Consider the following 22,580-nt stretch of genomic DNA (forward strand, 5'->3'; position numbering starts at 1 on the left):
AAAATTAGTAATAATAAAAAAATGCAATATGTAATAAGGTACAAATGAAATAAAGGGATGAAAACAAACTAAATCTTATTAGGCTGAGAAAGAACAGCAAATAAAATGATCAACAAAGTACCAGGATTCTTCGAGTGCCATTTATACACAATATTTGGATTTCAAAATTATGCGACACTTAAACTTTTGAAATTCGGAAACAGTCAAAAACCTGACTCTGTGATTGAGTATTCTTGAACTTTTATTTATTTATTTATTTTTTAAAAAGACACTTCATAAAGCAAATTCTAAATCTTTTACCTTTCCAGCACCATAAAGAAAGCAATGAATAAAGTTTCAATTAGATCTGATTTTTACAACAGCGCATCATATTGGAACCACACCATTGTATTTCACTATTTTATCGATGGAAAAATGTAAACAATGACCCAAACTCAATAATCTTGATAAATAAAGGAATAAATAAAAAGAATTATCTTTCGGTTTTATAACTGCAATGAAAGAAATATCTCTGTATAATTTGCATTACACCACTTTTAAAATACAAAAGGAAAGAATACCATCTTTTACTTAGACCAGTTAATCAACATTTTATTATCTCACAGCAAACTGTTTCTCATCCTTTTTTAAAAATATAAATTTATAATTAATCAGATTAAATTATGGCATTGAATCCTTAAATATTAAAGGAAGTAACTGGAAGCGTAAGGATTTCAATAAGGATATTTAAAGACAACACCAATAAAGTATGTAAGTTTTTTTTATCCCTTATACTATAGTATTTAATTTCAATATTACCTTCCTAATGCTAAATATTATTTTTAAGTGTTCTGTGTTCACAATATCGTCCTCATGACTGAATCGATTATTTGACAAACCCAAGTATCAGATAAAGAAACAAGCCTGGATTTTTTCGGAAAATTCATATGTGCAAGGCCATTTCCATCAGACTAATAATACACCTATTACAGAAGTCTGCGATATAACATATCAGATGTTCTAAAAATGATGCCCACGGAGACTACAGAGCACTATTCAATAAATCAAAATAAAACAAGTACATATAATTGTATCTTTTTAGGTCCCCATCTGGAGACGCCAACCGCACTGTGTGGCAATGTCGTAGATGAAGAACCACAGAGTGAATCTGTCAATCCATTGAATAGTTATATCGACTCTTTATAGATGGCAGCTAAAGTCAATACACATTGGCACTAGCATCATTTATTAGGGTAATAATCAATGTAACTGCTTGATGAATTCGTAGACTAATACTAGTGGTATTAAGTTAGCCTACGACGTTGCCATATAGTGAAATGCTGACTCCCCATAGCCCCGGAGGGTACATCATTATATAGTATTTTCGCTTAATTTCGTTCTGGAGAATAGCGTTCTGTTGTTCGTGAGCGCCAATTTTTTTTACAACATTCTATATATATATATATATATATATATATATATATATATATATATATAGGTAAATAGATACTGCACGAATTTAATTTCTTAAAGCTTGGATGAAGAAAGCAAAAGTTGCCGTTTACAAATTACTTGATTTTCTTCTTAATTTTATCTGAAAGTTTTCAGAATGCAAACACTATTTTTAAACTATTATCAGAATAGTATTCCATCTAATTTATTATTTGTATTCTTATGCAACATTAAGGTTTTGAAGGATCGAACTGATTTTTAAAACAGGAAACAAAAACTAATCGAGATTGTGTTTTCACCAGATCATCCTTCTCTCGTTGGCCAATCAGCGAATCACACAATTTTCTTTACTTTTGGTTCATTAGTCTCTGCCTTTGGAAAGGAAAAGAAATCATATTGTCAGGTCATGATAAGTTCCGTAGAAGTCAATTTCACTGCCTGAGAAACATGAGATTTTTAGAAACATAATTTTGGACCCGTTAGGTGTCTCAAATAACCGATTCAATTCTTTTTATAAATTATAACTGTAAGCTCTTCACTGGAAGTAAAGAAGTTTAGTTGGAATTTTATGTTATCGTACTCTTTAACTAGTAATATCTACCTAATATTATTCTTGTGTGATTGGAATTGTACGAAAATTACATTGTGCTCTCTTAATATAAAATTGTGGGTTCAATACGGTCTACGCAGAAAGGAACTTGAAACAAATTACAATTTAAAGGTCAATTTCAGAATAATTATGACATATACATTTCCAGAAAAATCATTACATCTCCTATTTCTACTGTACCCTCTCTAGTTTTTTCATTTATAATTCAACAGACTTTTCTTAGAATATAGTTCCAATTAAGATGCAATATTTTTACATTTTTTCTGAGATTCTAGATTAAAATTTTCCTAAATAGTTGGCGGTACTATTGCTTCAATGGCACTTTATTCACAGATATTGTCCTTATCTTTTTATTATTTTATTTTTTAACTTTTGGAAGCATCAAGACATGAAGAGAACTTAGAAATCTCGTATGTTTAGTGTTACAAAGTCATTCATCTTTTGATTCATATCCGGTCCATAATACTGTAGAAGAGTATAGATAACCAACTGAAAGTATTTAAAGTAAAGCACCAATTTTAATTATTAATTTTAGCTTATAAATGCATACTGTTGTCTTAACTGTGTGCAATAACTACACTGTGAGAAAACAAGGCATAAACTCAAATTCACAATGTAAACTGAAGAAAGAAAGGATAAAAAGTTTAATATAATCACCTACTTATAACAACAATATCTTTCTAGAATGAAATAATCGTAATATTCACGGAAAAAAGTATGTCCTGTTGCTACTAATGTAAAAACCTCACACTTATTACAGTTTTGCAAGATCACTGGAATTTTGAAACAAAAAATATTATGGCGCCACTATTTATGCCTCTCAGGTACCGCTCTTTTACATTTCTTTCCTTCTTTCTTATTACTTTTCCTTTGTGATTAAGTATTTAGAGTGATTATTTAGTTTCCTCTTCTTTTCTTCTTATGTGATATTTTTTCTAATACTTTTTTATTCCACCCGAAAACTCAAAATATTTTCAGTTCGAGATTCAAATTATATTGAGCATGCACATTTTATTTTGTTATACATACCGTATTTGCCAGTGAATTTTTTCTTCTTTGATAGTAAGTTCAAAAATGAAAAGTGTCTTATACGCCCAATATAGAGTTCTTGATATCAATATCAATAAGCATTCCCGATTCTGTGTTTGTTTATTATCTTCCCTGTTTCCTTATGGTGTAAGAGTATTCCAGCTTCACTCAGTTAAGTGACTCAGTAAATGTAGATTGAACACAATTCCTTAATTTACCATTTCATACCATGTATGGATTTTCTCTAGACACATACGCGCAGGGCTGTAGTCGAGGGTACACGCCGTATACCCTCTGCTTAATCTGTCATTAGAGTGTACCTTCTGCTGTAAAGCGTACAAAGCCTTGAACACGTGGCTTCAAAATCAGCGTGCTGCATATGACAATTTTGTGAAGAATCAAAAGATGCGCTTCGGAGTGTTTTTAAGTAAACCGGTATATATAGCTCTAGAGAAAACTATAATGTTGAAGGTAAAGAATAAGATCTTTAAGGTAACGTTATTTTGTTGAAGCTTCTAAAAATCTTTTACCAATATTATTTAATTATTAAGAGTTTTCATGTGATAAGTGTGGAGTAGGTTCAAGTTAAGAGATGTGAATAGCTTCAGAGGAGGAATTTATTCTTCCAGAGGAAGTTAATGGTGGGTGTTAAAACTACTTTGTTCAAGTTGTCTATGTTTCGTGTTGTTATTAGTGATATTTAAGGTATTTAAAAAAAAATGTTCTAGTGACAAGTGTGAGGACAATTACAAGTTTTATTGAGAAAACGGATGCAAGTAGCTTCGGAGAAAATGTTATCACGGTCAGTGTCACGTCTTATATTTTATCCGAAGTTTTCATTGTTACTGTTGTTACTAGCTACTATTATTTGGATGTTATTATACAGGAAGGAACCAAAACATAAAATTGTTAGTTTTAGGATAAGGGGATAGATCGATGCAAAATGGCGCAGTTTTGTTCTGAGAGGATATCCAAGCGTCTTGAAGATCAATGGCTGTGATATTTCAATTGCTTAAAACCTAGTTCTTTGCTGAAAAGAACCAAACTTGTTCGATATTTTTAAACTAAGGAATAAATATTTTCAATATTACGCCAACATTAATACATAACTTTGAGCAACATAGGACCTATTAATTTAAATATATATATATATATATATATATATATATATATATATATATATATATATATATATATATATATATATATATATATATATATATATATATATATATATATGTATTAATGATTTTATAGTTAAATTTGAGTACTGGGGCCGCGGTGACTCAGTGGTAGAGCGTTCACCTCTGGTGCTAGGGGTCTCGGGTTCAAACCCTGCTCCCGCCAAGTGAACTTTGTGGTGGACAAACACCGTGTGCGTGGGTTTTCTCGGGGTTCTCCCGTTTCCTCCCACTTTCTTCATTCCACTATTTCATTCATTACTCATTATCACCGTCTCCTTTAGCCTAACCGGCATAACCGTGGGACGTAAAACTCGAAATTTCATTTCATTTCTTTTTTTTTAATTTGAGTACAATTTTCTTAATTCTGGCGCATCGGGCTCGATTTTTTTCGGTTCCTTATCCATACCTACACTCATTTATGTTGTTAATGGTGTGATTTAAGTCATCAAGAAAATACGTTGAAATGCTTTTAGAGTATAAAACAGTAATGTATCCTTTGTATTTTAATTGAATTAATATACATGCATTTTTCATTGTTCATTTAAAATGCCTTCTATGTCCTTTATGGCAATCATAGATGATCACAAAATAGCGTATACCCTCTGAAAATTTTAGGACTACAGCACTGCATACGCGCTATGGATATTCCCAGACAAGCATGCAATTCTATATTTAGTTAAATATTGTCTCCGCATATGTTTCTTGCTAGAATAATAACTTTGTGCTAAAAATAATAATAATGTGCAGTGAAAATATTTTTTCCTCAAAACTACATACAGAAAATAGGGTGTCTTATAAAACGGCAAATACGGTATGCTAGAATTGTAAAACGTAATTTTTTTGAGGAAAACAGAGAAAAAAAGCATTTACGATTTGTCTTTAGTAAAATGTACTTTCATCTGTTAAACACTGTAATAATACTGTTGTTCTTGTTCAATGTATTAGAACATTTCAGTAAACGAGAATGAAAAGTGCAACCCAAAATAATTACTATCACTTTCATGTAAATATTTTACATTTTTTCACAAATTCAAAATTACTTTCATCCACATAATGGATAGTGAATTTAAATAATCCTGAAACTGTAATAATTATTTCACAAAACGGACACAGTCACTTACGCATGTATTTCGACGCTCCAGGTTAACACTCTCACTATACACAAACCCTTTCTTTCTCTCTCTCCTAGACACACTATAAATTGTAAACAATTCACACACAAAAAGTTAAATGAGATCAATGTAAACTGTTTTTCTTTTTTTTTTTTTTCTCTCGCAATAAAGATTGGGTGAAGTTCATTTAATATGATCTGGCACAGCTGGTTATTATTTTTTTTTTATTTACTATTTAATGATTGTTAAGATAGAAGTACACGGAATCATTAGTGGTATTGAAAATTAAAGCAATTTCACAAAACAAAATTAACTTTATATATAAATTAAACCAAGATGAATAGTGAAATAAAATAAAAAATCGAGATCAATAAACACGTTGCCACATACAAGTAGTAAATGCAACAAACTTCGAACTTCTGCAATTTATCATGTATGTTAGGATCTAAATTGAATATTACATATATATGTATATATATTGAACATGGTATCACAACAATGCAACGAATGTCAATTTCGATCTCACAAATTTCTTAATATTAATAAACTTTTCCATTTTTATGTAAGAAAAAACTAAAAAAAAAAAAAAAAAAATCCAAATTTTCACCAGTCAGCAAAATTTCTCTGAATACAACTACACAACGATTTCTAACACAACACTCAAGCACATCTTTCTTTCCTATCTTTTATAAAAAATCAGATCCTTAAATTCATTTAAACATCAACTTTCTTTTCTTCTTTTTATTTATTTTCGGTTAAGTTCATTATTTCTATATTCTTTATAGACACTTGTAAAAATTCAACTCGGGCAGCATATGCACACATATGTATACAAAATTCTACCTAAATGTACCGAATACCATCTGCCTGTACAAAAAAACATAGTAAACGATAATGTGTATGCAGTACAATATACTACAAACTCTCCCAAATACTCGAAAAGCTATTGATATCTAAACTAATGTGCTAATACATATTCAAGGAACATTCCTTGTTCTTTTTATTTATTTTTACTTTTCGAAAGTTTCTAACAAGGCAAATCTGCACATTCAAGTACTATATATTATTTTTCTTAGCTTCGATCTATTACAACACAAAAATATTGTGTCACTTGACATAGGCACTGAACATCAAATTGTGAACAAATGTTATGGTAAACTACTAATGTCAAGATTTTATTTCTCAAAGCAAATAATTTCTTCCCATTTTATCTACTTTTTAAAATTACTTTTAAAGCCCAAACAAAACAGATTCTCTACAAACCACTGAACTAAGGAATAAACACAACTCTTCTTTCACATTGCTACATTTCCATGGAAATCATTGATGTTCAATGATATTCAACGAACACTTACTTCCAGGATATTTTTTACGTTAAAAAATGTCTGTATTAGCCGACAGATTATACATTAACTTGCATTTTCAAAGAAACTAACCAAAGAATTTAAGATTATGAAGGCAAGACTCACAAAAGTATTGTTAAGATGCAATCGAGGACACATACACACACACACACAAGGGGGGTATGTTAGTACGGAATGTACCAATGTAACATACGAAACATTATGACTAATTCCCCAAGAACGAACGTAATGGTACATGTAAGAAATTTGCAGGATTTAGCTTACTGCTATATCCTTTCTGTTAAAATAATTATTTCTCAAAGCTTATTTAGATCGACAAAAGAATGCACAGGGGATCCGGTAACTGACAACTTTTAAATTGTTATTGTATTTCAGCAAACCAAGCATTTTGTTAAAAGCACTGCAACAGCAAGAGAATATGTGTATTTTAGTTCAACAACTTTTCATATATGTATAGCAGTGACGGCGCTAGTATCTCTTAAACAGAAAATGCCGTCGGTATAGAAAAAAGTACAATATGTGCGGCGGTATGTTGTGACAAAACATGCTTGCTGTATGTTTCACGAGGATCCTCCATTACGTAACTCCATCAAGGCATGGGAGAAAACAATTACCGACAGAAGTGTGGTGAGGGAGCACACTGGTCGTAAACCTCGAGTGTCAGACGAACATATCAAGTCGGCAAGAAATTGTTTCACACGAAGATGCGGCAATCCCACTTTCCAGATTACCCTTCGCATTTATTTCTTTCGGGCATAGCAAAGATATGGTGTATTCCACTAAAACAATTAATGATTTAAAAGAACAGAAGGACAGCATTCGGAATGCTATTGTTTCTGTACCCTCTCAGAATATGCAGAACACGTGGAGAGTGTTTGATTGCAGGTTAGACATTCTCTTTGTAACAGAGCTCATGCAGAGCTATATTGAGCTGTAAATACTTCCAAATATTTCTTTATTTTTTATTTTTATTTATGTATTTTAGTGTTCTTATTATTTCTAACCACGTTAAAATAGCATACTTTTAAGACCTGTCAGTTCCACTTCGGACAATTTCTATATTCACAGCCTCAATGGTAAACTATTCCTACGAAATACATCTGATCCTTATATCAGTGTTGAAAAGCATTCTTTACCTTTAATATTCACCTTAATTTTGTCTTCCATTTCTTCGGTAATTTTCCTTAAAGTAGAAGCACTTTAATACATATTTCCATAATATTTTCTCCGGACTGAAGATCGAAATGCACATCTCTTCTAGGACTTTTCCGTTCCGTTCTCTTACTATACACATGAGCCTTTTAGTCAAATGTACCAAAACAACAGTAAACACCATTTTTGTCTACCACTTCCTATGACAGTCACAATTTTCAACCTAATAACGTAAAACTACAATGGTAACCGTGAGTCTCGAGAAATCAATGTGAAAGTAATCTGAATCACGAATCACTTCAAATATCTCGATGCCTGATCTTGAAATATATTTCGAGTTTGTATCAGGTACACAATACTAAAATTATCACGTCAACTTGCTGCAAATAGTTTGTGCCCTTAAATCAATTTGTTTAGACATATGGACACTAATTAAGAAAGTCTCAAAAAGTGAACACATGGAAGTGTAGCAGTGTGAGTCACAATAAGTGTCCTTCCCATGTACACAATCTGCTCCCTCAGTTTTTGGTCTATCGTAGATTGCGGTAATGAGTTAGGAAGTTGTGCTACTATAGTTTTATAAATTCTGGATCAGTGATGATTTTTTCCCCTTGAGTCAGGAAAAATTACAGAGTTCCCTGATTTTTCTGTCATATTCAAAATAACAAAATAATGTACCATAAATTGGTACACAGGCACGTTCCAAAATCCAACAATACACAACAAATTATTATGAATAATAATAATAAAAAAAAGAGAGACAACACAGTTGCTGTGTTATTAAATGCTCCAACTTGACAAGTTGTGTTTTACTTTGTGCAGTTCTCTTTTTACCTGCGTAATCACTGAGATACGGTGTATTAATTTTAATGTAAGCATATATAACTGAGAAATTGTAATTAAGTAGTCCTAATTCTTATAGTAATTTTTCACATTAAATTTGCACAACTTTTTAAAATGCACAACCATTTTGCTTGATAATAGTAGTACGTTATGATTTTATTGAAGCGAAGTATCAGTGTTTACTTTCTAACGTTATCTCGTAATGCACATATTAAATTTAAATACCATAATTATCACCAAAATTTACTAACATTCCATCAGTAGCAGAAAATTGTACATTCTAACTTATATATAGAAAAATACAGTTGAAACAACAAGAATCTCGAGACAAACATTCGGAATCTAGATGAACAAAACATCGCGCTGCATTCCAATATGATACCCACCTGTACACATCTCAATTTTCCCCTTGCTCTTTCTCCTCTGTCCCTACATATACATTTCGTGTCTATACAGCCTTCTCTCCCAATAGAATGATAAAGCACATTACGTATGTCTTCTTTGTTGTGCGAAGATTAAATCGCAACGCTGCGCTACTTTTTGGCAACATTGTGATACTTTTAGTCTCAGGTGAGTGGTAGCTAGTTGGTTCAACAAATAAAAACGAAGTCTCTACAAAGTGAAAGTTCTGTATGGTCTTGCGGTTTGTATAGTTACAATGCACCACGGAGAACCTTCAACACAAAAAACATCTACCAAGAAATAAACAGTTTGAAGAAACAGGAAGTATTATAAATAAACAAATAAATGATCAAAGATGCATGAAGTTCTTCAGAAATGTTTCCGCTTCTCAAGTATAAACTGGAGTTACAACAAAAGATGATAACCCATGTAGACAAATATTTGCTACAGACATGAATACTCACATCGAGTCTAGCTCCAAATTTCTTTTACAGATCTATTTCAGTGTTAAATCAATGTCTCGCTGAGAATTCCCTTAGGACCACAAAACAGGAGGTTAATATAAAGCTCTAAAATTAATATATGGTGTAGCCTAAGGATAGACAGAGTAATGGGATCATATTGGTTTGCTTAACTAAGAATGACAGGCAGTACATGCCAAGAACGTGTTTGAACAAATGTACTTTTACAAATCCAAGATATATTTAATATGATTTCTCAGCACAGCGATTCGCCTGCCCACTGGACACAGCATGACCGACTGTCACTTCCCAGGACGCACATCACATATATATATAAAAAAGATGTGATATCTGAGAACGCATACGCAACCATCAATCTTGTAACACCTGACATTTTGCAGTGTATATGGGCGTAAATTGATTATCTTTTGAATATTCTAAGATTAACCAATGGGGTGCAATGGAAACATATTGAGTATGTTGTAAAAACTTTCACTTCTGATATATGTATGATGAATGCAATTTTTTATTCCATATTATAGTTTCATTCGCACAATTCATTTCTGAACACACTGTAATATAGATAGATAGATAATTAAAATGATTAGTATAATTTTAGCTTAATCGGAAATAAGAACGTTCAATGTAATTTAACGAAATTAACATATGCATTTTAATGTAATTCATTCATGTCATTTTAGCGTGTAACATTATTTATTAATATGTTAGCACATCGTCACAGTTAAAATGTACAGAATTCAGTGCTTTTTTAACACTATAAAAAGTTTTACGATCTCATAACAAAAGAATGAAGATGTCTTTAACTGGTATTACACATGTAACCATTTATCTTTTAAACTTCAAAAACCAGTAAACAGGAAAAAAAAAATGTAGTTCAAGGAAGTTATTTAGCTATACCATACCAACCGATAATTCATGTTACGGTTGACTTACTGATCTTTAATATATCATGTATATGCTTCAAGCACTAACTCATTTCAATAACTCGGTTTGAACTCTTCAACCATTCATCTTCATTCGTAGTGTACAAAATTGAAAGTAAACACTGACCACAACCTTCAAAATTTTAATTCTAGGATTCTACTTGAGCCTTGTTTTTGTGTTTCACATCACTTATTCAGTTAACGTTATCTATATTCAAGACATATCACTGAATTGTTTGGAATCACTGCTATTACATTCAACAATTTCAGGAGTTCTTTTTTAAAGTATCTATGACTCTGCCTACACTGCAAACACATATATTGGGAAGTTAGGCAAAGTTCTTTTCCCTGACAAAACAACTTAAATCTTGCTTTTGCACTGAACACTAAGTATGAACACTGAATTTATGACATCTGTATATTTACGAAAACAACGAGGCAATTTTCGCCAGTTCTACCAATAGAAAATGTCATGTTATTCCGCTTAAGTTCTAAAATCGTTTTGTATATTTAAGTTTCTTAGTTTATCAACCATTACCTTTCAACGGTATTAAGAAGCATCCGTTATAAACAATGATCCTACTATATGGCGAAGTATACACGTGCGAAGAGGCAAAATCAGTACTTTTTGTTAAGTCACAACACCTGTTTCGACAACCACCGGAGCAAGTATAGCGACATTTGGGCATACCCAAACATATGAAATTTCTGAAATTATTTTCTTACCTACTCAAAACATTCACTCATTTACACATACATACATACATACATACATACACACGTACACATATTCATACGTGCTTACATATAAATACACATGATACACAATGAGTTTGCAAGGAGCAAATTTAAAAAAGAAAATTATTCCTGAACTTATTACTTACTTCTTCGATTCCTTGAATAAATGAACAAATAAACTCACAAATATATATATAGAGATATAAAAATCACAGAAAAAAAGCACACACACATGTACATCATTTTCACAAAAGAAATTTCCATTTTGCTCTACTTAATAGAATATGGAAGAAATCACTCAGTTTAATAATTATTGCCTCTGTTTATTGAATATACTTTGATCTGAAAAATTATTAATAAGAAAGAAAATTGCACATAAAATTTACTCTTGTCTTGACAAGATGAAAACAAATATACAGAATATATATATATATAATATTTATATAATTTTATATATACATATGTATATTGTCGTATATACTTTTCATCAAAATTCACAGAAAATAATAATGTAATGAATATAATGTCATTCATACAAACACTAAACCACTCTCCCTGTCTTAAAGTCATCTGCACACTGAAATGTGTGGATCGCAGTTACATTTACAAAAACCACATACTCTCTCTCTCTTTCACAACGTATCTACAGTCGAAAAAGAACTTTTTCAGTAATGTTATTAATATCCAGATCAAACAGCAGCCTTGTGGCATTAAATCAAAGTCCAAGATCCAAAAGCGAAAATCATGAGCCTTCTTTAAAAATGTTCTTATACTTGATACAACTAACCCTACTAGACAACTTTTACAGCTTTCAGAATACGTTTCTTAAGAAATTCATACTAGCGGTTGTGAAAAATAGCGAACACACAACTTCGACTTTGCATTGATAAGAATAACTTACAACCTCACCAAAGAGCTTGAAAGACTTCAATTCATTCTCTTCTTGTTCTTCATGACCATTCCAATAGGAATTCTTCTTGATTTTTGCCGAATCCTTAGTCAGACTCTGACCGGTTGAATAACAGTGTTGTTGTTAATTCTCAACGCTGTTTGATCGTTGGAATTTTCGTCTGGTTCTATGTGCTCCATAGTCTCAACGTCATACCCTGGGTTTAATATTATGTTTGGCACAAGCTCTATTATCTCTTGGCTATCATGGGACACTGAAAAAAAAAAGTGTGTAAGCTTTAAAACAATGATTTTTTTTTAAATCTACTTATTTTGTTTCTCGTTCCTTCATGCATGATAAGTAATAACATCTGAAAATGCACTTTTACTTCGTTCTATAAATATACTGTCTTCTATGTACAAAGCCATGTAACAACCTTGTTATTTTGTTCGTAAAGCACACCACTAATTCTGCAACTATTTCTTACGTAAATTCAATTATGATGTATGTATTGCAGGGGTGGGTACCCTTTTACCACCTTCTTCCACTCAATTTAAAGAGGTTAACGGGGTAAGAGACTAGAGCGTAATATCCTTTAACGCGAAAACATTTTACTACACGGTGATAGTTACATGAACGCTCAGTACCAATCTTGGCATCCATGAGTTTTTTGTTGTGAAATGATGATACAAATAATTTTTCATTTTATAACTCGGGAATTATAACCACAAGTTGCTGGAAGAAAGTGACAATGTAAGCACTTGAACACGAAACAATGTCGTAACAGTATCACAGATTACTGAAACAAGATCTTGGCGTGTCCTATGTCCCTTCATCAAAGATCTACTGGATTTTTGCGACCCATGTACATTTAGTATTGATTGTTGTAAAATCAATTTACTCATTCAACGCTCAACAGGGCATTTGATGAAGAGAAACAATGAAGTAGAACAAGTAGAACCTTTAGATTAATGATTATCTGATTCGGTATATATATATTATTCGGTATATATGAAAATGAGTGATTAAAAGAACTGATGGAATAATGCGAATGAGATGAAATGGAAGAACACCAAGGCCGCGCTACTATAAAACCTATGGTAAGAATAAACTTTCAACAGGCGAATGTTGCAATATATTGACAAGATTCTTGTTTCATTAAAATTGTACATCACGTCATAACAACAAAGAACTGGTAACACATTTGAGGCGGTTCTGCCACCCCCTCAAATGAAGAGAAGTAATACTAAACTTCAATAATCCTGGAAATGTGTCTTTCAGATTTCTACATGTGACGAAGTGACTTCGTGTTATAGGACACCGCTTAAGATCCACCCAAGCAGAAAGAGGAGTTTTGTGCGGTGACTCACTTCGTCTACTTGAAGGAAAAACCACGAATTTTGATTTTGATATGATCGAGGTAGATGAACAGAATGCACCGCATTCGGGCAATGGTAATTTGGGAAAACGCTTTAAATGTGGGCAAAAAATTGTGGCCGGCTGTTACTTAGTGAGCTATCAAATATTATCGCGCAAGTGGAGACCCTAGCGCTTGTTACTGCCATATCACAATCAACGAGGTCATATAGACGTTTAATATCAGTCATGGGAACACATCATCATTCACAATAATTTACTTATGTGACCGCACTATGAGTTATGCGGTTACTCATATGCCAGCAGAGAACAGACATGACAATTCGAGGGAAATGATGTTATGCTAAGCCAAAAGAAACGATTTCTTTAAGCGCCTATTCACCACGGATAAATGCTGGGTCCAGAAACAAAGGCAACGAATCATTAATGGAGGTTTATGTAAATCTTTCAGTTTAACGTTCCACGTTATGCCTGTTAGGCTACGGGGGACGGATGATTTAGGCAAGTGAATGATGGAATTGGTGGAATGAAAGTACGGGAGAAAACGGGAGTACCGAGAAAACCCACGAACACGATGTTGTCCACTACAAACTTATTCGGCCGGGGATTGAACCAGGGAACCCACACCAGAGGTAATCGCCCTGTAACTGAGCCACCGTGTCCACCTCCTCCCTCATGGAGGTTCATGTGTCTCGCAAACCAAATAAAACTAAAGCGAAGTCGTCGTCAGGAAATGCCACTGTATTAACGCAACAGAAGCCAAGCTATTATCAATAAATATTATCGTGACCTATCTACTAAATTGCAACATACTGTCAGAAAGATGCGTCCTCGAATGCTGAGAAAAAATGGTTTTCACTACTAAATGTGCTATCCGAGGCAAAATCAGTTTTCTGTTTTCTGTTGTGTTCCTCAAACCGTTACTGATTCATGATTTATCAATAGTTTAGTTTACCTAAGTATCATAACAACAGTAAGTAAAGGAAACTTTGGTGCAGAATACGATACATATACACATTCATTTAAACTACTTGATATGTATTTAGTACTAATAAGCAGAGAAAATAAAGCACCAAAACAGACAGATTGAAACTAGTGTCTGTGTCGCTAGTAGCTCAATCGGCAAAGAAACGATCTCCACGTAGGAAATCAGAGTTTAAGTTCCCACTAGTTCAAAAACCGTTCTTTTCCTGTAGCACTTGTACCTATCTATATAAAATAATTTCAATAACTGTAATCTGACAAACGTTCTCAAACAAGAAGAAAAACTTTAGTTTCCCTTTAGTCAGTACCACATTGTCAATAGCAATCAACTTACTTTATATATATAGTATGTATAAAGAAAAATTAAAAAAAGACTTCTGATTGGAGTTTTTGAGGACGACATACAAACCAACTAAAAGTGTATACAAATTACTAAAGACTTCCACGAACGATATCATCTCAATCACTTTCAGTCAAGGTTGAAAAAAAAAACATGATTAAAAAAAAGAACGTTTTTTATGTTTAAAACATGTTTTTTTTTTTGTTTAAAACGTTTTTAACGTTTAAAACAAAGTACTTTGTTTTAAACAAAAAAAACATGTTTAAAATGTTTATTTTGTTTAAAACAATAATCTAAATAGGCATATATATTACATTTTTACACTCTTAGGTATTGCTTGTCATCTATATTCAACCGGTAGATCCCCGGCGGGAGCTCATGTGGTTCGGATTCCACGTTAATCAGTAGGTCCACGTCTCATATAGCCTCGCTGCTGAAAGGGACGCTAAACTAAAATCAACTCAACTCAACCGGTAGATCAAATTTCGGGAACTTCCTTAATTTCGATCCGCCCAAATGTTCAATTCCGGAGAAAGAAATCGGGAATTTCCCGATCTCCGTTCACAGAATATCTAGTTTAGTTTCTTTGTTTTACGTTCTATCAGGGCTTTAAACTTCAATGGCTCAGTCTTAAACCTCAAATTAAGGCTGGAAGATGATTCTGGTACCAATTTATTCCTGAAAGATGCAGCTTTGCTGATGTGCATTTTATGTATGTGGAAGGAGGGTAAATATCGTCTTTTTTTTTGTTTTGTTTTTTCAACAGTTTATTGGGGGCCATTCCCCCTCTTGGGGGATAGATTCATAAAAATTGGTACGTGAAGCAATGAAGTAGGCCACTACATGGTAATATCGTGTATTTGGACTTCTTACTTATATGGGGTAGCAGGAAGGGGGCAAAGTTAGCCAATTTTTGGAGTTTTTTTTTTTAACGTAAATTACATTTATTTTTACAACAAACATCAATAGCTCAGTCCTTAATTAAGCTAGAAAGATGATTTGGTACCAAAGTATTTTTGAGGGATAAAGCTTTCCGGCAGTTGCATTTTATGTATATAGGGGTACGTATGTACGGCCGAGAGAGGGAGGATGAAGTTGTTTTTTTTTTTTTTTAATTTTTCATAAATTTTTTTCATCAGGTTTTGGCGGGTATTCCTCACCCCTTTGTGGTACATCCCTAGTCCCCTACATGATAGTAACCTGTATGTGTACTTGTTTATAGAGGAAGAGGGGGTCAAATTTGGTTAATTTACATTTATTTTCGGGACGGTCCCATATAACACAAGATATATTTCACTAAAGTGGTCTAGAAGCATAATTCTTGTTCGTGTACATGATGTGTGTAGCAAAAATGATTTGCAACAATTACTGAATGGACATGGTACTATAGTGAGGGAGGGGAGAGAATGTCTAATTCAATGAATGTTTTTCTGCGCATATATATATTTTTAAATATTTCCCACATAAAACGAATTCATTACGCAGAGGCTACCATTTCTTATATTATTGTCACAATTATGTGGCCTACACATTAGCATCATTTTGTCAGCGTAGGGAGACTGCAAGGGTTGCCAGGGACCCGCAAAGTCAATATTTTCATATTTTTAATGATTTTTTTTATGTCTGTTCTTTTTCTACGAATACGGCGGGAATTTCACGAATGTTACCTCGTTGGAATTTGTGGTCTATAAGCTTTCCAATGGTGTATAACTCATGACTGTGATACTTAGGGGGTCACCAGAGCCCCGAACATGAGAGTCTACCGTTTTGTTAAAATCCCTGGTGGGTGTCTAGAGTTAATTGTGGTGTTATGCCGTAGACACTAATCATTATTAGCTACCCATGTTGCAGATAGAGATGTATCTTGAAAACTGTTTAGTTAAAATGTCATTTGCTCCTTGTAGGCTAGTCAATGCTCTTTTCTGTGGGTTGTATTGTATTTGTCAGAATATTTCTTTTAAGTTATGATGTGAGAACTGTTCATTATTATGGAAATGATAGTGATAAAAAAAAAAAAAAAAAAAAAAAAAAAAAAAAAAAACACCCAAGTTTTGAATTTGTGAATTTGGATATTAGAATAATGTATAGTGTGTTTAACCTCCATTATTCTTAGAAATTAAGAAATGTTCAAATATTTCACTTGAATTTATGTTGGTTTAGTTATACGCACATTGATGTGCAGAATTTCGTTCAATAATTGCTGTTAAAATAAAAATATATAACTGTTTGTAATTTACTCCATGCACAAATCCTGCGGAGGGTGGGTTGTTTGTTAGAAAATTAAATTAGCTTCTTCAATCTGATATTTTAGTTGTTTTAAACATGTCCAACCAGCATCGAAAAAAAAAAACACGTTTAAAACAATTTGTTTAAAACGTTTAAAACAAACTGAATAAAACAACAGCCCTCGTTTTAAACATGTTTTAAACACCTGTTTTTAACATTTTGTTTTAAACATATCAACCCTGCTTTCAGTGTACATAAATAATGCTGCATTTACTCGGTATTTCTTTTTCTCTTCTTTAATGCATTTTTTTTAAAAAAAAAAGTTCTGTAATGTCCCTCATTATTGTATGATATTTCGTACCTCTAAAGAACTTATACCAAAATCCGTATCAAATAATGTAACTTACGTCTCTTAACAGAAAAATGGGAATCCAATCTACTCTGTAAGGTTCCACAAATGACTAAATGTTCACATTCCTGATAACCGTGTTTCATGTAAATATTGTATGAATGAATACAGATTCGCAATTTCTCAAATTAATTGTTCCCCTCCAAGCCACCGGCTCGTCTATTAAGTCCATAAATATTTAGTACATATAGATATTTCACTAGATGCTGATATAACATGTAACTCTTAAATATTTTGCAGTTTGCATAACATCGTAGGAATCAGCAAGACGGACAGACGTAAATATTTTTGCATTATATACAGCAGAGGTAGCCAACCTCTTTATATTTGACGGTTACGTTTCATTTCAGAAATCATTGGTGGTCTACTTATCTGTTTACTTGCCAGTTAGAGGGAACAGTAAAACAATAACAGTAATCGACAAAGACCACCACACGCTACTTCTTATGACTTGCTGGTCGACGAGTTGGCCGTCCCTGATATATAGAATAAGGTCGACGCGCTGGCCATTCCTGATATCTATAGGAAAAAGTCCCAGAGTACCAAATTTCTTGCCCTTATGCCCTCGGTTCAAAGGCTACTTCCAGAGTTTAAATGGATCATTCCAAATGTTGCCATTCTCTGTTTTCATTTACAACGATATTGTATCTGTTTTGTGAATTTCTTCTATTTTTGTATCTTGGTTTTGGGCAACGGTGCTTAAAAGTACACAATCTGTTTTGTAGAGGAAGAAGAAGAAAAGAAGATATATGTTGTTGATTCAAAAATATATTTTAAAAAATAAGGTTTAATCTTAGTAGATAAAAATATATATGTTTATTTTATATGTATAATCTGTACTCAGTTAACGTAACAGAAGATAGTTGTTTATTTAAAAGTTGCTATGACAACCGAAAAAGGAAAATTAGTATTATTAATGGAGATGTGAAAAAGAATAAAAGGTAATAGTGATTCAAGGTGGTGTGTCTAATTTAATGTTATGTATTGAGAATTTACGTATTAAGGAAGTGTAATTGAACGTGTTGGCATATTTTAAAAAGATACGCGAACTGTGGGCTGAATGTAACGCATAATATAAGAATAATAATTTAGTAGTTACATTTTAGATGATGGTTTACCGACCAGGAATACCTTGCGATTAGTTTGAAGTTAAGTAAAGTAAACTCATTATAGCGTTCAACACGGACTATACTTTACTCAGGAGTAAGAAAAGTATTTACAGAAACATTAAAATGAATGTTTCTGGAAATGAAAATATAAATGAGGAAGGTGGTGATGTAGAGCTACCAGGTACGAATTCATCAACGAACGTGGCTGATCTTATAAGACGGCTTGATCAGCAAATATCGCAGCAACAACAAAAAATGGATACCAAGCTGGAGCAAATGACACATCTAACACAACTAGCACAACAGATGGATGCTAAGTTTGGGCAAATAACTAATCAAATGGACACTAAAATGGATAGTAAATTGGAGCAAATGAACCAACAAATACATTCAAAATTAGAACAAACAGATTATAAGATGGAACAGATTTTACATCGATTTACTGATGTATAGTTCGGTAGAAGTTGTAGAAACTTTAGTTAATGAGCATACTAGTCAGATCAGGGAAATAGTGATCGAGTTCCAGCTGTCAACGTTGAACCTATACCATATGAACCCAGAATAGTAGTGGAAGATAGTAATTCATCCGAAGGATATTCAGAAAAGAACGATAGTGAAGCTAGTATAGAGAGAGATGGTACAAGAAATTATTCATCTCACCTCCGGAAAAACATTCCCATAAATTCCAAACATTGTAAGCATACTAGTAACAGTAATCATTTCGGTTTAGCGAAATTAGATCCCTAACAAAATTTAGTGGAAGGTCAGATGACACCCCGGCCAGCACATTCTTAGAAAAGTTCGAGGAAGAATGTGATTTAATTGGAGTAGACAAATCTAAATTTTTCAAAATTCTGCCTCATGTTTTATTACCACCATGTTCCGTATGGTTCAAAGCAATCAGAAGTAATTTACGTAATTATTTAGATTTTAAAAATGACTTACTTTCTAATTTTGAAAACGATTTCATGTTGGCCAATTGAGACGCCTTAGTTCGAAATAGACATTATAACCCAAAATTGGATAAGTCTCTCACTGATTTTGTGATATCCGTATATAACGAATTGAAGTTAATTAATCCATACCAACAGGAATCAAAAGTAATAGCATCCATCCGAATCTTGTTACCTTTTAAGTTGCAACAAATGTTGATTTCTGCACAATGCGTTAATTTCAATCACCTTATTATGATAGTGCAAAATTTTGAAAGTCAATCTCTTGCAGGCTAATAGTAATCGAAATCAAGCCAATACTAATCGTAATCAAGTTAGTTATGTACCTGTTTGCAACCTTAGTGTCAGGGAAGAAGGTGATTTTAATGCGAGAAGTAATAATAGATTCCATTGTAACAAGAATAGAACTGAACCCAATTTTACCGGCAATAGAACTGAATCTAATTTTAGGAGAAACAGGAACAATAATCGTAATACATTTAGGAATTAAGCGAACAATAAGTTTAACTTTCCACGAAATGGATTTCACAATAGATTCATAGGTGGCAGAAATTGTCAAAACAGAAACCAAGGTGCCATGGAAGCAAATAATAGACACAACTGTATACAAGATTGTGGCGTGCAATGTATCTTAATCGAATTCTTTGATAATATAACTTAAGCTAATGTTGTTGCGTCCGAGAAAATATATTCAATTGATTTTTGTTTTATTTCACTTTAAATATCGTAATGATTTCATTTGTCATTCGTACTTTGTTTGAATTCTATGCAGATAACATAAATAATGTTCTTAATGTAAATGAATACGTATATTGCCTATCAAAGTTATGATAACTATGCCTTAATAAATAAAACATGCTATACTGTATTCTAACCCACATAAACTTTGCTGAGTTTCAATATAATAATCTTTATTTATATTATTCCGTTACATTGATCAAGTCTTGTTTTGTTTCATTTACTGTATTGTTATGATTCCCTTGTAATTCGCTTTACTTATCAGTATTTTACTTTTGCCCAAATGGAAGAAATAAGTTATATAGTATATCAACGTACACTGAGTTGATTCGTTAATGAGCTCCAATGATATTGAACTAAAGAATATGCCTTAGGACCTAAATAATTAAATAAGTTAATCGCGTTTTGAATAAGTCCTCTTTGTTGGTCAGTTTATAGAATTAAAATGGAATTAATTGTTAAATGAATATAAGAATGAGATAAAATAAAATAAATATGTATGTATTATAATATATATATATATATATATATATATATATATATATATATATATATATATATATATATATATACTCTTCATTCAACGAATCTTCTGATCCTGATGTAAACATTGCAGAATGGTATTACTCCGCCAGTCATCGGATGATTGGCTGTCGGTCAGCGCTTCGTTCGAGAAGAACGTGCTTGTACCACGCAGTTTACAAAACAATACCACCACGAGAAATATTGTGATCTTGCAGACGAAACGATTAATTTCAAACATGGCTATTTTGCATTATAAAAGCAAGAAATAATTACTACATATTAAAGTTGGAATTTCTGTTTGTTTCCCTACTCGCGATTAAAATAACAATAATGCTATTTGATGATTTGATTGTGGTTTTAAAAGTAAACAAAAGCGAAAAATAAAAACATGTTAACATACCTATTGCGAATCTGACATGGGTTGAATCCCTTCCATATCCGTGTCCTCGCTCTCACTGCTACTGGTGTCGTCAACAACATTTATAACCAAACGGTCAACAACTGAATCACAGATCCCATCCAATTCTAAGAATTTTTCCTCCTCGCCTACGACGTGTTTAATACACTCTTGCCACTTATCAGCTGTTACCTGCTCCAAACCCTTTTGAACCAAGCTCTTAACTTCCTTGATTTTGAACGTGGTATTATTACTTCTAACATAACCCTTGACCTGACTCCACACCAACTCAATAGGGTTAAAGAAACAATGGTAGGGAGGGAGTCTTAAAACAGTGTGGCCAGCGTTTTCTGCCATACTGTCAATAATATATTTATCATATTTTGATTTTACATTTGCTGCTTTTATCACCTGAATTAGCTCGTCTTTTATCATGTCTTTTGCGTATGGTATGTCTTTATTTCCCATCCATTCAATAATATCGTTTTTGACCCACGATCTGTTTGGAATGCGCTCTGACTTTACACTGTGATATGGCGCATTGTCCATGACAATCACACTGTTAGGTTCGAGTTTCGGCAAAATGTTTCGAAACCAATTGCTAAACACATCACCTGTCATCTCATCATGATAATCCCCCGTTTTGTTGGATTCAAAAAGCAAGACCCCTCCCTCCAAAAAACCGTCTTCACTTCCAATATGTAGGAGAATCAGGCGCTTCCCCTTTCCTGTAGGATTTTTCAAGCCGGTGCTCAAACCTGAAAGAAACGCTTGCTTTCTATCTTTTACACTTGAGTCAACCCACACTTTTGTTGTCGTATGACCTTCATTGACCCAAGTCTCATCAAGGTAATATATTTTTTTACCTTGTTGCCTGTAGGAACGAATTTTCCTTAGGTATTCCCTCCGCCAGTGTACTATATCTTCACGATCAATGATTATTTGTTTTCGATTTCTGCGGACAAATTCGAACCCGATTTCACACAGCAGAGTATAAAAAGTCGTTCTTTTGAAATTAGGTAAATCTGTATCGCTGTTTACAGCGGACAGCACTTTATTGATTGTTGGTGGTTCATTTCTCACATAAAATTTATGAACTTTTCTACGAATAGCAGTTCTTACAAATTCATCACACTGAACTTCCAATACTGGTTTCTCACGTCTGTTTCTTCCCGGGAGTTGACAGTATTCCTTTTTTTAATCTTTCACTGCGAGCACCATTAACACTAAACACTGACACACCAGTAAATTCTGCAGTTAATTTCACTATGTCTTTTATGGCTAGCGTTGGATGTTTTTCACACAGCTTATGGAAAACATTGAGAACAATACGTTTTTCACCACTACGCAACGGTTTACCCTG

The 22,580-nt window shown here is 32.9% G+C and overlaps 1 protein-coding gene across 2 annotated transcripts in view; it reads right to left on the reverse strand.

The window, feature by feature from the left end:
* Positions 1-5,576: 5,576 nt before the first annotated feature.
* The window catches only part of LOC145694841 (protein sax-3), a 53,563-nt gene continuing 36,559 nt past the window's right edge, over positions 5,577-22,580 (reverse strand). For both annotated transcript variants that reach the window (XM_081771524.1, XM_081771522.1), the window contains exon 6: positions 5,577-12,433. In XM_081771524.1, the coding sequence (XP_081627650.1) occupies positions 12,270-12,433 (164 nt within the window). In that variant the 3' untranslated portion in view covers positions 5,577-12,269. The remainder of the gene's footprint in view (positions 12,434-22,580) is intronic.

The sequence above is a fragment of the Thermobia domestica genome, chromosome 9, assembly GCF_964235325.1.
Source record: "Thermobia domestica chromosome 9, izTheDome1.hap1.1, whole genome shotgun sequence".
NCBI classification, from domain to species: Eukaryota; Metazoa; Arthropoda; class Insecta; order Zygentoma; family Lepismatidae; genus Thermobia; species Thermobia domestica.